This window comes from Kogia breviceps, chromosome 3 (assembly GCF_026419965.1).
Source record: "Kogia breviceps isolate mKogBre1 chromosome 3, mKogBre1 haplotype 1, whole genome shotgun sequence".
NCBI classification, from domain to species: domain Eukaryota; kingdom Metazoa; phylum Chordata; class Mammalia; order Artiodactyla; family Physeteridae; genus Kogia; species Kogia breviceps.
This window is the reverse complement of record NC_081312.1, coordinates 27,578,298-27,592,277: the sequence shown is the minus strand read 5'-3', so window position 1 is coordinate 27,592,277 and position 13,980 is coordinate 27,578,298. Positions and strand designations below refer to the sequence as shown.

Genomic DNA, 13,980 nt, shown 5'->3' with positions numbered 1-13,980 from the left:
CCGTTTTAGCATGGCGTGAAAAGCTGTTTCTAGCAATTTTTACTTTTTTCTTCTTTCCCCTTCTCTCATCTCTCCTTTGCACGTACTACCATTTAATTAAATATATGTGTTATTTGCTTATCGTTTATCTTCTCTCACTAGAATGTAAGCTATATGAAGGTATGGATTTTGCCTATTTTTGTTTGCTGCTGTATGCCCATGGCAAGAACAGTGCCTGGCTTATGTTAGGTACTCAATTAATTAATAAATCCAAAGTCTTCCATCTTAGAGATCTATAGTATTATTTCAGAGCTGGAAAAGACCGAGAAACTATATAGCTCTATTCTTTTTTTTTTTTTTTTTATAGCTCTATTCTTAATTTACAGATGAGGACAACAAGACTCCCTTCATTGACTTTTCTGGTATCTTCCCAATACCACCGCAGCTTTCTTTTCTAAAGGAATGAGAGTGGAACTCTAAGGGCATTGTGAGAATAGGTGTTTTGGGACTCGTTAACCAACCTTCAGTTTTTGCTTTGTTCTGTTTTCATTGAAACCTTGTATTTTAAAAAAGTGGAATTTATGACAAACTTGTCAAACCCAATAAGCATTTGACATATACTTTTTTAAATGGCTGACTAAACCAAATCAGGAGATTATCTAAGTCTGATGAAGCAAAATGCTTATTGCGTGTATTAGTTTGCTAAGGCTGCCACATCAAAGTACCAAACTGGGTAGCTTAAACAACAGAAATTTATTTTGTCACAGTTCTGGAGGCTGGAAATCTGAGATCAAAGTGTTGAAATGATGATTTCTTCTGGGGCCTCTTTCCTTGGCTGGTAAAATTGCTGTCTTCTCCCTCTGTCTTCACATGTTCTTTCCTCTGTGCACACAGGGCTGTCCAAATTTCCTCTTCTTGTAAGAACATTGGGGCATACTGGATTAGGGCCCACCCTAATGACCTCATTTAACCTTAATTACCTCTATAAAAGCCCTGTCTCCAAGTGTAGTCCCATACCGAGGTATCCAGAGTTAGGACTCAACATATGAATTTGGGGGCGGGGGGATAATTTAGCCCATAACATCAATTTATGTGAATTCCTTACGCAGAGGACAGGAGTGACAGCAGAAACTCCAGAAAATGAAAAACAATTAGTCCAAAATATCATTTGAACAGCTAACAAATTGAACTTGTGGTATTTGTTCTTATTAGGTACAATTTCCTGAAGAAAAGTTCATGGAAACTATTAAAAAGAAATGATTACAAGTAACTGCTTTTTCTTTCAGACTTCTTTAAATTACCTCAAAATTCTCTTCCCAAAGATGTTTATTAAGTAAATACCTCTTATTTTGCCCAAATGAAGTTTACCAAAAAGAAAATAAGTATGCTACACAGAAGGTTCTGGGTTTTTATTGACTAGAATTGTGTACAGTTGTAATCCTTCCATCATACACATAATATACAGTAACTATCAAATATCTGATACTAAAATAACTTACTGACAAATTCTAATATTGAACACAGAATAATTCTATCACTATTAAAAATAAAAAAACAAAACCACTGAGTATCTTGGAAAATTTAAATTCAGGCCGTTATTTCACAATTTGGAAATCTGAGTAATCCAACTTTAAGATGACTTTCTCATTGTTGAAGCTTGCTCTGTCAATGTGCGATTTGGGACTTCCTCTTGTCTCAAGCCATTCCTGCATATGACGTACTTTGGAGGTGGGACCTTGCAATTGTCCTTGCACTGTGCCCTGGTCAGTGTTCTGGACCCAGCCTACTAATCCGAGCTTTTTACCCTCAGCCTAAGGGAGAGAAAAAGGCAAGAGGGAGAAATCCAGTGAGATTGAACAAAACAAAATTATACTACAATCTCTTGCCAGAATCTTAGCCTAGAATCAAGCCACTGAAACTAATTTGATATTGTCCAGAACAGTCAAAACAGAACTACAGCAAGGAGAATCTCATTGCTGATCTTAACATGCAGTGTTGACCACTTGACTCCATTTCCTTCTTCCACCCTATAAAACCAGGCACCAGAATTTTTCACTATGTTGTCAATTTGGTTAAGTACTAAAGATTTAAGACCAAATCAGATGCTTTCAAAATGATTCCCTTAGGCTGATTGCTGTTAGGATACTGGAGTATATCTTGTTCATTTTCCATCTCCTAATCAAGAATCTACTGGGTATATTAAATAGAAAAAGCATGAAGCTATTTGATCCTTCTTTTTTTCTTTAACCAAGACCACACCTAAACAAATCCAGATGATTAAGTGTCCAATATCTTTTTAAAGATCATTAGAGAGTATTTTACAATTTCCTGGGCAATGCAATCCATTGTTCTCACTGTAAAGAAACTGTCTAACCCAAGGTCTTTATATTGCATCCAAAACCCACTTTCTCTCATCCTCCTAGAGAAGGAAAAAGCAGCTGGTGATCAGCCTCTAAACACCAAAGTTTCATGAGACTACATTAACTATTGTTTTCACTTGACTTTCTTCTGTCTAAATAATCACAATGTCTTTAATGTTGCATAAGCTTACGAAAATCATCTAATCACTGTAGTTGCTCTTTTCTTAGACTTTCCAATGCTCTTTCCTTTAAATCATTAACTGTGGAATGACTGAAAATTGGGGAAAGGTAGCAATGCTTTAGAGGCAATTTTATTTTTGTAAAATTTCCAATTAAGGATATTATAAAAGTTATTGATTGTTACATTCTATCTAAATAGAAGGGGTTAGATTACAATCGAAAACGGGAGTTAACTTGATTGCATGTCCAAATGACAGACTAGAGACCTAGTAAATATGGGAAATTACTGGAGTTGGCCAAAGAAAATATTATGCATAGCAAAACTATGTTTGATGAGGAACTGAAGTATTCATCAAATCAGTTATGTTCAAAGCAAAGACATGTTTGCATAATGAACAAAAGTGACTTTGGTCAAATAAATAAGTTTAAAGGATACAGAGGAAATTAAGGAATGAAGAAAAATAAGAGCTACCTACAGCATGATTGAGTATTGTAGACTGTGGCATTAAAAAAGAATGCAGAGAATGGATTTGAATAAGACTCCACATCCAGCTGACTTTGTGTAACAACTGCACTCTTCTACTTCATATTAACCTAGGGGAATGGGCTATCCCTAGTTCTTAGTTACCTTATATGGTAATTAGCTATAGGAATGATTGTGTTGAGTTTTGAGCAGGAGGTTATAATAGTACTGCTCAAAACATTTATTTAAATTTTAAATTGCTATATGATTTATCTGAACTCTGAGAGTGAACAAAACACTCCCAACTTTGACTGGTGTTGAGAATGGGGATTTCCTATGGGTTTTATTTGTGCACTCGATTCTGTTATTATATATATACACACACACACATATATATGTATATTTATTTATTTGGTTGCACCGGGTCTTAGTTGTGGCAGGTGGGCTCCTTAGTTGTGGCATGTGAACTCTTAGTTGTAGCATTAATGTGGGATCTAGTTTCCTGACCAGGGATCGAACCCAGGCCCCTTGTATTGGGAGCACGGAGTCTTTTCCACTGTGCCATCGGGGAAGTCCCTGTTTTTATTTTTAAATGGTAACATAATGTTGCTGAGTCATGTTCAGTTTTGAATATATATCTAAACAAGTAAGCAGTGTTTTCTCCTAAGAAAATTCCAAAAAGTTAATTCTCCCTCATAATAATATTTCTGCTTGGACGGTCACCTGGAAACATTTTAACGAATATAATCACCAACTCTAGTCTCAATCTAAAAAGAAAGTACCCTCAAACCAATAACCTAGACTTCCACCTTAGGAAACTAGAAAGAGAAGAGCAAACCAAATCCAAAACAAGCAGAAGAAAGGAAATAATAAAGATTAGAGCAGGAGTTAATAGAGATAGAAAAAAGAAAGGAAGGAAGGAAGGAAAGCAGGAAGAAAGAAAAAATGAATGAAACCAAGAGTTGATTCTTTAAAAAGACCAACAAAGTTGTCAAACCTTAAGCTAGCCTGATCAATAAAAAAAAGAGAGAAGGCTCAAAGTACTAAAATCAGAAATGAAAGAGGGGACATTACCACCAACCTTACAAAAAAAAAAAGGATAATAAGGGAATAATATGAACAGTTGTATTCTAACAAATTAGATAACTTAGATTAAAAGAGAAGATACCTAGAAAGACTCAAAAACTAAAGAAACTGAATTAAGAAGAAATAGAAAATCTGAATAGACCTATAACAAGAGATTGAATTAGTAATCAAAAACTGCGCATGATATGTCAATGGACATTTAGGTTGGTTCCATGTCCTGGCTATTGTAAATAGTGCTGCAATGAACACTGTGGTGCATGTCTCTTTTTCAATTATGGTTTTTCTCAGGGTATATGCCCAGTAGTGGGATTGCTGGGTCATATGGTAGTTCTATTTTTAGTTTTTTAAGGAACCTCCATACTGTTTTCCATAGATGTGGCACATATATACAATGGAATATTACTCAGCCATAAATGAAATGAAATTGAGTTATTTGTAGTGAGGTGGCTAGACCTAGAGTCTGTCATACAGAGTGAAGTAAATCAGAATGAAAAAAACAAATACCGTACGCTAACGCATACAGATGGAATCTAAAAAAAAAAAATGGTACTGATGAACCTAGTTGTAGGGCAGGAATAAAGAGTAGACATAGAGAATGGACTTGATGACATGGGGTGGGAGGGCAAAGCTGGGGTGAAGTAAGAGTAGCATCGATGTATATACACTACGGAATGTTAAATAGTTGGCTGGTGGGAAGCAGCAGCATAGCACAGGGAGATCAGCTCGGTGCTTTGCGATGACCTAGAGGGTCGGGATAAGGAGGATGGGAGGGAGGCTCAAGAGGGCGGGGATGTGGGGACGTGTGTGTATGGGTGTGGCTGATTCGCTTTGTTGTGCAAATGAAACTAACAAGGTATTGTGAAGCAATTATACTCCAATAAAGATGTATTAAAGGGCTTCCCTAGTCGTGCAGTGGTTAAGAATCCGCCTGCCAATGCAGGGGACACGGGTTTGAGCCCTGGTCTGGGAAGATCCCACATGCTGCAGAGCCTGTGCGCCACAACTACTGAAGTCCACGTGCCACAACTACTGAGCCTGTGCTCTAGAGCCCGTGAGCCACAACCACTGAGCCCACGTGCCACAACTACTGAAGCCCACATGCCTACAGCCCATGCTCCACAACAAGAAAAGCCACCACAATGAGAAGCCCGCTCACCACAACTAGAGAAAACCCGCGTGCAGCAACTAAGGTCCAAAGCAGCCAAAAATAAATAAATAAATTTATATTTAAAAAAAATGGGCAAAGGATTTGGAGACATTTCTCCAAAGAAGAAATATGTTCTTTCATGTGCCAATAAGCACATGAAGAGATGTTCAACATCATTAATCATTAGAAGGCAAACAAAACCACAATGAGGGTATACACATACACCAGAATATTACAGAGCCTTAAAAAGGAAGGAAATTTGAACAGATGCTACAACATGGATGACTCTTAAGGATGTTATGCTAGTGAAATAAGCAAGTCAGGAAAAATCCCAAATACTATATGATTCTACTTATATGAGTTACCTAGAGTAGTCAAATTCATAGAGACAGAAAGTAGAACTGTAACTGCCAGGGGCTAGGGAAGGGGGAATCAGGAGTTATTGTTTAATGAGTACAGAGTTTCAGCTTTGCAAGATGAAAAGAGTTCTGTGGATGGATGATGGTGATGGTACCACAACAATATGAATGTACTTAAGGTCACTGAACTGTACACTCAAAATGGTTAAAATGGCAAATTTTACATTATATATATTTCACCACAATTAAAAAAATGTGTTCTATAGTTTCCAAATATCTGGGAATTTTCCAGTTTTCTGTTATTGATGGCAGTTTAGTTTCATTATGGTCATAGGAGAACATGCTTTATATGACTTAAATCCTTTTAAATTCATTGATACCTCAAAACAAAAAACCACGAGATACCACTTCACACTCACCAGGATGGCTATAATAAAGAAGACAGACAATAACAATTGTTGACAATTTGAAGAAATTGGAATTCTCATGCATTGATAGTGGGACTGTAAAATGGTGCAGCTGCTTTGGAAAACTGCTTTGGCAGTTCCTCAAAAAGTTATACATGGAGTTATCATGTGACCCAACAATCTACTCCTAGGTATATATACCCAAGGGAATTGAAAACAATGTTTACATAAAAACAGGTACATAAATGTTCACAGCATCATTATTTATAATAGCTAAAAAGTAGAAACAACCTAAATGTCCATGCATTGATGATTGGATATATACAATGTGTTATATCCATACAGTGGAATATTTTTGTAAACAATTATTTTATTATTTATTTATTTGGCCACACCGCGAGGCTTGTGGGATCTTAGTTCCCCAACCAGGGATTGAACCCAGGCCCTGGCAGTGAAAGCGCCAAATCTTAACCACTGGACTGCCAGGGAATTCCCCATACAATGGAATATTACCCAGCCATAAAAAGAAATGAAGTTAAAAAAAATAAAAAGAAATGAAGTACTGATATAAGCTACAACATGGATAAATCTTGAAAACACATCAAGTGAAAGAAGCCAAACACAAAAGGCCACATATTGTATGATTCCATTTACATTAAATGTCCAGAATAGGCAAATCCATAGAGATAGAAATGAGGTTAGTGGTTGCAAGGGGCTGGGGGGATGACGAGTGAGTGCTAATGGGTGTGGGGTTTCTTTTTGGGGTGATAAAATGTTCTGGAATTAGTGTACATCTTTATGAATACTAAAAAACCACTGTATTATACACTTAAAAATAAATTTATTTATTTAATTATTATAATTTTTTTGGGCTGCGTTGGGTCTTCAGTGCTGCGTGTGAGCTTTCTCTAGTTGCAGCGAGTGGGGGCTACTCTTTGTTGTGGTGCGCAGGCTTCTCATTGCAGTGGCTTCTCCTGTTGTGGAGCACGGGCTCTAGGCACGCGGACTTTGGTAGTTGTGGCTCGCAGGCTCTGGAGCACAGCCTCAGTAGTTGCAGTGCACAGGTTTAATGCTCTGCGGCATGTGGGATCTTCCCGGACTAGGGCTCGAACCTGTGTCCCCTGCATTGGCAGGCGGATTCTTAACCACTGCACCACCAGGGAAGACCTGTATTATACACTTTAAAAGGGTGAATTTTAAAAATTAATTAATTAATTTTTGGCTGCGTTGGGTCTTAGCTGCCTTAAGTGGGATCTTCGTTGCAGTGCAGGGGCTCTTCGTTGTGGTGCGCGGGCTTCTCTCTAGTTGTGGCATGCGGGCTCCAGAGCATGTGGGCTCTGTAGTTGTGGTGCACGGGCTCAGTAGTTGTGGCGAGTGGGCTTAGTTGCCCCGTGGCATGTGGGATCTTAGTTCCCCGACCAGGGATTGAACCCATGTCTCCTGCATTGGAAGATGGATTCTTAACCACTGGACCACCAGGGAAGTCCCAAAATGGTGAATTTTATGGAATGTGAATTATATTCCAACTTAAAAAAAAATCCCTTCAAGTATTCTCATCACTCATTCTAGTAGTGATGGAATTTAATTAAGAGGCTGATGATATCAACACATAAAAAGACTGTAGCAAAACAAAATAATGGTTAAAATGAACATATATAATAAAATGATTATGAGTAGTCAAAAATAAGCTACAAGTCTAATTAAGGGGAAAAAAGGATGACATTTTCCTTGCAGTTTTCCAAATCAATATTTGTTTTTCTGCATTCTTTTATTCTCTCTTTAAATTGAGGGGTGGGAGGCGCAGTAGAGAAAGATGGAGTATACTGCCATCTGGTCCTTTTTGCTCAACAACTTTAATTAATCTTTGAGGCTGCCACCTCCATTTACTAAATCACAGGAACTTACCATACATAATTGGTAGTAAAGCTAACTGGAACATAGCTCTTGCTATGACTTTCAGTAATTCTTTTTTTCAATAGGCACTTCATATATGAGCATGAAAAAGGAGGAAATGATTTTCAAGTAATTGGGAAAAGAGGTAGTGATATTTAACATTCATATTTCAAAGATTCAGGTTTGAATTTTAAGTACCACAGTCCCAGGAATGTGACGCTTGGCAAGTTCTGCAGTCTTAACTCAGTATCTTTGGGGTTGGAGATACATTGGGAAGGCAAGAGCCTGATACCCCTCTATAGAAGACAGAAGGCAAGCTGAGATTGCATCTGTGTGTGCCCATTGAGGGAGGATTAGTGATATTAAGCCAGAGGCTGTCAATAGTTTGTTCATCCCCTCAACTACTCCCTAATATCAAATAGGAATACCAGGCTCAATGTTCAATGTTACCATTACTTACCCTGGAATGGATAAAGTATTTTCATTAGAAAAGCTTCACCTGGAAAAGGTAATTGTTCTTTAAGAGCTAAAATGAGCGGAAAGGAATTACATAGGGGAATGGGAGAGGCTGAAAAAGGAAAGAGGTCTGAAGAAAATGCAGCAGCTGCAGAGGAAGCAATTAAATGTCACAAGTTCACTTAAATGCCATCTCTTTGATCAATGTTAACTTTCCTACAAGAATTGTGACTTGGTTTGATGATGCCACAACAGGGAGAACTGGGGAAGCCCTCTATTCCCCTTTGGAAAAGAGAAGTTCATCCATATGTGTCTAGGTACGCAAGTACTACTGTTAGAAAAGACCAATAATAACAGTAGACAAATTTTCCACTTGCAGTGTGTTTTACCCACTGCAAAGCATTTTCATACCCACTGTTTTACAAACCACCTCTTTGCCATCCAGCTACCAAATAGAAAGCTTCTCCAATGTATAATTTTCAGGAACATGTCTCTTGTTCCCATGCTCATAACCTAGGTATGTCCCCAAAGCCTGTAAGCCACATACCTGAGTGTACTTGCGGAAAAACACACCTTGCACTTTCCCAAAAACTTCATAATCCACTGATATCAGGGTGTCCCCTTCTGCCATACTCACGCTCAGACCTGTCAGAGACCATGAAAGCAGAAAAGTAAAGGACTCATTATCCTATGCCCGGGCCCCCAATCCTGAGGCAGAAAGGGTCACACACACAGCTCTCCATCGTTGACCACTGTGACCTCTCCCTGATCTTAAGGTGCCAGTACTTCGGAGTAAGTAAGTGGTCACGTGTAAGCGCGGGTGTGTTAACAGGAAGACACCCGGGCAAGGGAGCCCACAGAAGCCTCTTTTGGGGCAATTACCTGCTTATCCAGTTACCTCCCTACACCCATCCCGGGTCCCGCTCCCTCTCCATCCCTCCCTCTTCCCACGCGAACCTGGCTTCCGCACCCCCACCAGAATGCCCTCCTATTAATATTTTAGGGCTAATCAAACTGATGGGCACGCCCCGGGGCCCTGTCCCAGGCTCACTCTCCTCGTCCTCCTCTCGGGTGGACTACCCCGGAGACCACCAGGACAACGGTTCCCCCGGTTGCGTAACCGCTGCGCCCGGTAGCTTAGAACGCGGCTCCTCCTTCGCTGTCTCTCATGCCCATCACCTCCGCCGGCCAATCACGCACGGCACGCTCGGCCCAGAGCCCGCCTAGAGGGTGGGATTTCGGGACGCCAGTGTCTAGTAGCTCGAGCCTCCGATTGGCGGGGCGGGGCGGGGCGGGGCGGGGCGGGGCGGGGCGGGATCTGTCCAGAGTCTCGGCTACGATTCTGTAGACCGAGCCCTCACCCCACCTCAGTCACTAAGCGCACGCCTTTTTTCATTTTCTCGCGGGGATAAAGACAAAGACGAAGAAACACCTGAGATAAATCCAATCATTCTGTAAATATTTACTGAGAGCCTCTGTGTGCCAGACACAGTTCTAGGTGGTTGACATACGTTAATGAACAAAAGGATCCCTGGACCGGAGAAGATTAAATTCTGGAGACAGATGATAAACACTAAACATCATAAACAAACAAATAAACAAATTAAATAGAAGACATACAACTTGTCTGCCCTTTTTCTCAGTTCTCCTCCAATTCTGAGTCATGCCTAAGTCTGGAATTGGTAGCAGCGGAGATAAGTGTATAGGAGGTCCCAGTGGAGGTTATTTCTCTCTCTGTGATTCTGGAAGAGGCCCACCAGAGTCTACCCTACTAAGAAAACTACAAACAATGCTTATCTAAAGCAATCAATCCATCAACCACAAGCACAAGCAAAATAACCCATAATCACAACTGAATCAGTCAATCTAAGCCAAGTGACCAAGTTGCATGAATTTCTTTTGGGAGAAGGGAATTGTCAAGGGGAGTGGTGGGTGATGATTGTTAAAAATAGGGTCACCTTATAGATAACTAATGAGAACATACTGTATAGCACAGGGAACTCTACTTAATGCACTGTGGTGACCTAAATGGGAAGGAAATCCAAAAAAGAGGGGACATCTGTATATGTATAGTTGATTCATTTTGCTGTACAGTAGAAACTAACACAACACTGTAAAGCAACTATACTCCAATAAAAATTGATTTTAAAAAAAGTAGGGTCACCTTGAAGGCATTTGAATACAGATACCCTTAAGATTAAGAATGTGTATGGGGGCTTCCCTGGTGGCACAGTGGTTGAGAGTCCGCCTGCCGATGCAGGGGACACAGGTTCGTGCCCCCGTCCGGGAAGATCCCACATGCCATGGAGTGGCTGGGCCCGTGAGCCATGGCCGCTGAGCCTGCGCTCCGCAACGGGAGAGGCCACAACAGTGAGAGGCCTGCGTACCGCAAAAAAAAAAAAAAAAAAAAAAAAAAGAATGTGTATGAAGGAACACTGTGGTGTTTATTGTTGTTCTTTGGAGTGCTTGTGTATCTTACATCCCTTCATAACATAAGATTCCATTTGTGAATATGCCAGGTTGGCAGACTTGGCAAGGTGAGATGGATTTGCAATGGAAGCCATGGAGATTCATTATTCCATTAGTTCCCCACTACAAAGTGAGGCTCCAGATCCTGGAGCATCATATAACCTCAGTGCTGGCGTTGGGGTGGGAGTGGGGTGGGAAGCTGAACTGAATTGTTATGCTTGGTAATATTTGAAAATAATGCTGAACAGAGCAACTGGCTGATGTTATTTAAAATTTATTTTTTAAAAACTAGTTCCTTTGTAGAATTAACCTATTGAGTATCTACTATGTATATACACTGCAGGATATACAAAGATGGATGGTATATAATCTTTGCCCTCAAAGAGTTTTTTATTTAGTGTAAGGGACAAATACACGTGCAAATGATGACAATACAATGCACAACATGCTAATTCAATTCCACACGCATCCATTGAGAGCTCATTATGAGCCAGCCCTGTGCTATAACAAGGACAGAAAATATTATGAGGACACAAAGAAGCAAAGAGATTCATTCTGGCTGGGAAGACTGGGAAAGCATTCTTGGAGGAACCAGCATATTACCCAAGGTTACACAACCACAAACAGTAAGTGATGGAGCTGGGATTTAGTTCCAAGTAGTCTGAGTACAGAACCTACTCCCATGAATGCTATGCTCCGCCACCTCGCAGTACGTGGAGCTTGGAGTAAGGCCACTGAGGTAAGAAAGCGCAAGTAGTCAGGTGTGGTTGGACCACGGTTTCTCAACCCTGGCTGCACATTAGGACCTTGGGGAAAGCTTTGTAAAATACTGATACCTAGGCCTCACTCTCAGAAATAGCTTTCCAGGTAGTCCTAAAGCACAGCCAAGGTTCAGATGCCATGGGCTAGCCTCTGGGGAGGCAAGACTGGAAAGGCAGGCTGGACCTAATCTGGCAAGCTGAAATACGATGCTAAGTTACACGTTTCAACTTTATCCTATAGGTAAAGAAGAAGCCACTGGGTAGGAGAATTATGGGGTCAGAAGTATTCAGGATAATTATTCTGGCAGCAGCCAGAAGGATAGGTTTGGGGAGCAGATGAATAGCAGTTAGGAGAGGGGTGCCATCCCAGTGAGAAGTGAGGAAGAAACTCACCTAGTAGAAATGTAAAGGAGGGGACATATATGAGACATTGCAGAGTAACTTCAACAGAGCCTGCTGACCAGTTAGAGAGAGGGGGTGACAAAGGGGGAGGAGTAGAAGATGACTGATGCTTTCAGCATGAGAGGGAACACTGGAGAAGTAGATTGGGGAATTTGGAGGTGATCACAACTTCGTTTTCTGTCATATTGAGTTTGTGGTTCCTGAGGAACATTCATGTGCAAGTGCTATATGGGAATTTGGAAATTTGAGTCCATAATTAAGGAGAGAGAACTAAGCAAGGTATCATTTAAACAGACGTGAGACCTGAAATTTCAGCATTTGGCTGAAATCATTAAGGAAGAGAATGTCTGAAACTACATTTATATGAGAAATACGAGGGCCTTGGAGAACACCTACATTTGGGGGGCAGGTGAGGAAAAGACATAAATGCAAGGACTTGAAAGAAGAAACCAAGAAGGCACACAGGAGCAAGTGAGAAGAGAGTTCCAACGGAGAGAAAAATCAATGTCAAATGAGTAGGCTGAAGAAATAGCAGCTTTTGTCTTTAGGGTCATTGGAAGGTCACTGGTAGCCTAGCAGTTAAATAAAGCAGACAGAGGGGAACCAGACCACAATGGACTGGACAATGAGGGGGAGTCGAGGAAGTGGGGGCAGGAAATGTAAAGTTTTCTATTAAGAAGTGGAGAAGAGGAGAAAGGAATGGGACCCTAAGGTGAAAGGTGCGGTCAAGGGAAATGAGGCTTTTTGTGCAGGGCAAAGTTAAGCATATTTTAAAACCACAGAAGAGTGTGTGGATAGATATAACTTGAAGTTAACAAGATGCAGGGGTAAAGTGAGTCAATTCCTGGAGGGTACTGAAAGGGACTAAGTCAAGAGAACTCAAGGAAAGACAAAGATTCTTCTTCCTCATAAACAAGAGGGAAAGAAGTCAAGATGGAGGGAGGCACCCTGAGAAATTCTGCCAGGCTGGAGGGGAGCTTCTGGAGTTGATGACAGGCAAGCCCCATGCTGAGATAACTGGGACCTTGAAAAGAGTGGGAAATGTCTGGAAATGCATACATAGAGAAGGCAGTGGAGAGTCAACTAGGAAAGAAAACAAGGCATAAAAGGACTGCCTTGGAGCACCACCAAGGCATTTCGTTATAACATGTAAAAGCTGTATTATGACATGTTGAAGTATTAACACCGACCACTGCTGTCTATATTATTTTCCATGTGCATGAATCTTTTAAGTAGTTACAGGGAAAAAAGCTGCCTGTTCCAAACAGCTTACACAAATGAACTGAAGTATGAAGACAAACTCTCTTCTGACGTTAGCAAGTTATGGAATATCTTTAGTGTTAAAACCAGGTTATACTGAGCATTTTCGATCTGGTAGTTAACTTTATTATCATTACACTTGTCTGAGTCATTCTTGGGCCCTAAGAAGACAGGGCCAGAGTTACCACGTGAGAGTAAAACATTATATCATAATAATTAGATTGGCTACAAAAACTTCCCCCCTTCTGCGTAGCAAAACCTAGCCGAGCTAGCTAAAATTTGACGCAAGCTTCAAACTATTTGCGAGGAAAAGCATGTAGAGATAGGATACAGCCGTACCTGGGGCCCGTACAAGGCAGCCGAACGTGCTAAGAAAGGTTATCAGCAGGCCCACTCCCGCTAAGGGGGCAGACACCGGAATCCTGCGGCAGAATGACTTGAGGGCACATCTAGGCGCTCCGTCTTTTGCCAGAGAAGGGCACACCCCAGGATCTGAGACCATCGCTCTGAGAAAAATCCAAGCTCCTTGATCGAGTCCCAGAAAAGCCTCTCCCACCCCATTCCCCCGTCCCCTAAGGGCAGAGCTGGACGGAGCTGCAGAGTTGGCGGGACACCGGGTCAGGCGACACTCTGGTCGACCGCGCCCGCGCCCCCGCCCGGGGCGGCGCCCGGTGGTGTGCGGACTGCGCTTGCGCACGCCTCACCCACCCAACCACCGCGGAATTCGCGGCGAGGAGGGGCTGGGCGCCCACGCTCTC

At 41.2% G+C, this 13,980-nt stretch overlaps 2 protein-coding genes across 5 annotated transcripts in view; one reads left to right on the top strand and one right to left on the bottom strand.

Moving 5' to 3' along the window:
* ZC2HC1C (zinc finger C2HC-type containing 1C) overlaps window positions 1-13,980 on the top strand; it is a 65,019-nt gene that overhangs the window by 41,630 nt on the left and 9,409 nt on the right. The gene's annotated exons all lie outside the window — the stretch shown is intronic.
* ACYP1 (acylphosphatase 1) lies at window positions 1,374-13,894 on the bottom strand. Of its 3 annotated transcripts, none has more exons than XM_059055930.2 (3): window positions 13,562-13,894; window positions 8,878-8,975; window positions 1,374-1,790 (listed from the first exon to the last, which is right to left on the bottom strand). In XM_059055930.2, the coding sequence occupies exons 1-3, from the start codon at window positions 13,722-13,724 to the stop codon at window positions 1,575-1,577; spliced, it is 477 nt and encodes a 158-aa protein (XP_058911913.1). In that variant the 5' UTR covers window positions 13,725-13,894; the 3' UTR covers window positions 1,374-1,574. The 3 variants fall into 3 exon arrangements, with proteins under 3 accessions (XP_058911913.1, XP_066884172.1, XP_066884173.1); XM_067028071.1 differs by lacking the exon at window positions 13,562-13,894 and adding an exon at window positions 9,382-9,470; XM_067028072.1 differs by lacking the exon at window positions 13,562-13,894 and adding an exon at window positions 9,288-9,434.

What these genes read in the sequence shown, in the direction of transcription:
- ACYP1 (XM_059055930.2), bottom strand. Translation starts at nt 13,724, where the DNA reads ATGGTCTCAGATCCTGGGGTGTGCCCTTCTCTGGCAAAAGACGGAGCG. An exon ending in CTGCCTTGTACGGGCCCCAG is followed by an intron (nt 8,976 to 13,561) that starts GTACGGCTGTAT and finishes GGTCTCTGACAG; the next exon opens with GTCTGAGCGTGAGTATGGCA. An exon ending in TTTTCCGCAAGTACACTCAG is followed by an intron (nt 1,791 to 8,877) that starts GTATGTGGCTTA and finishes TCTCTCCCTTAG; the next exon opens with GCTGAGGGTAAAAAGCTCGG.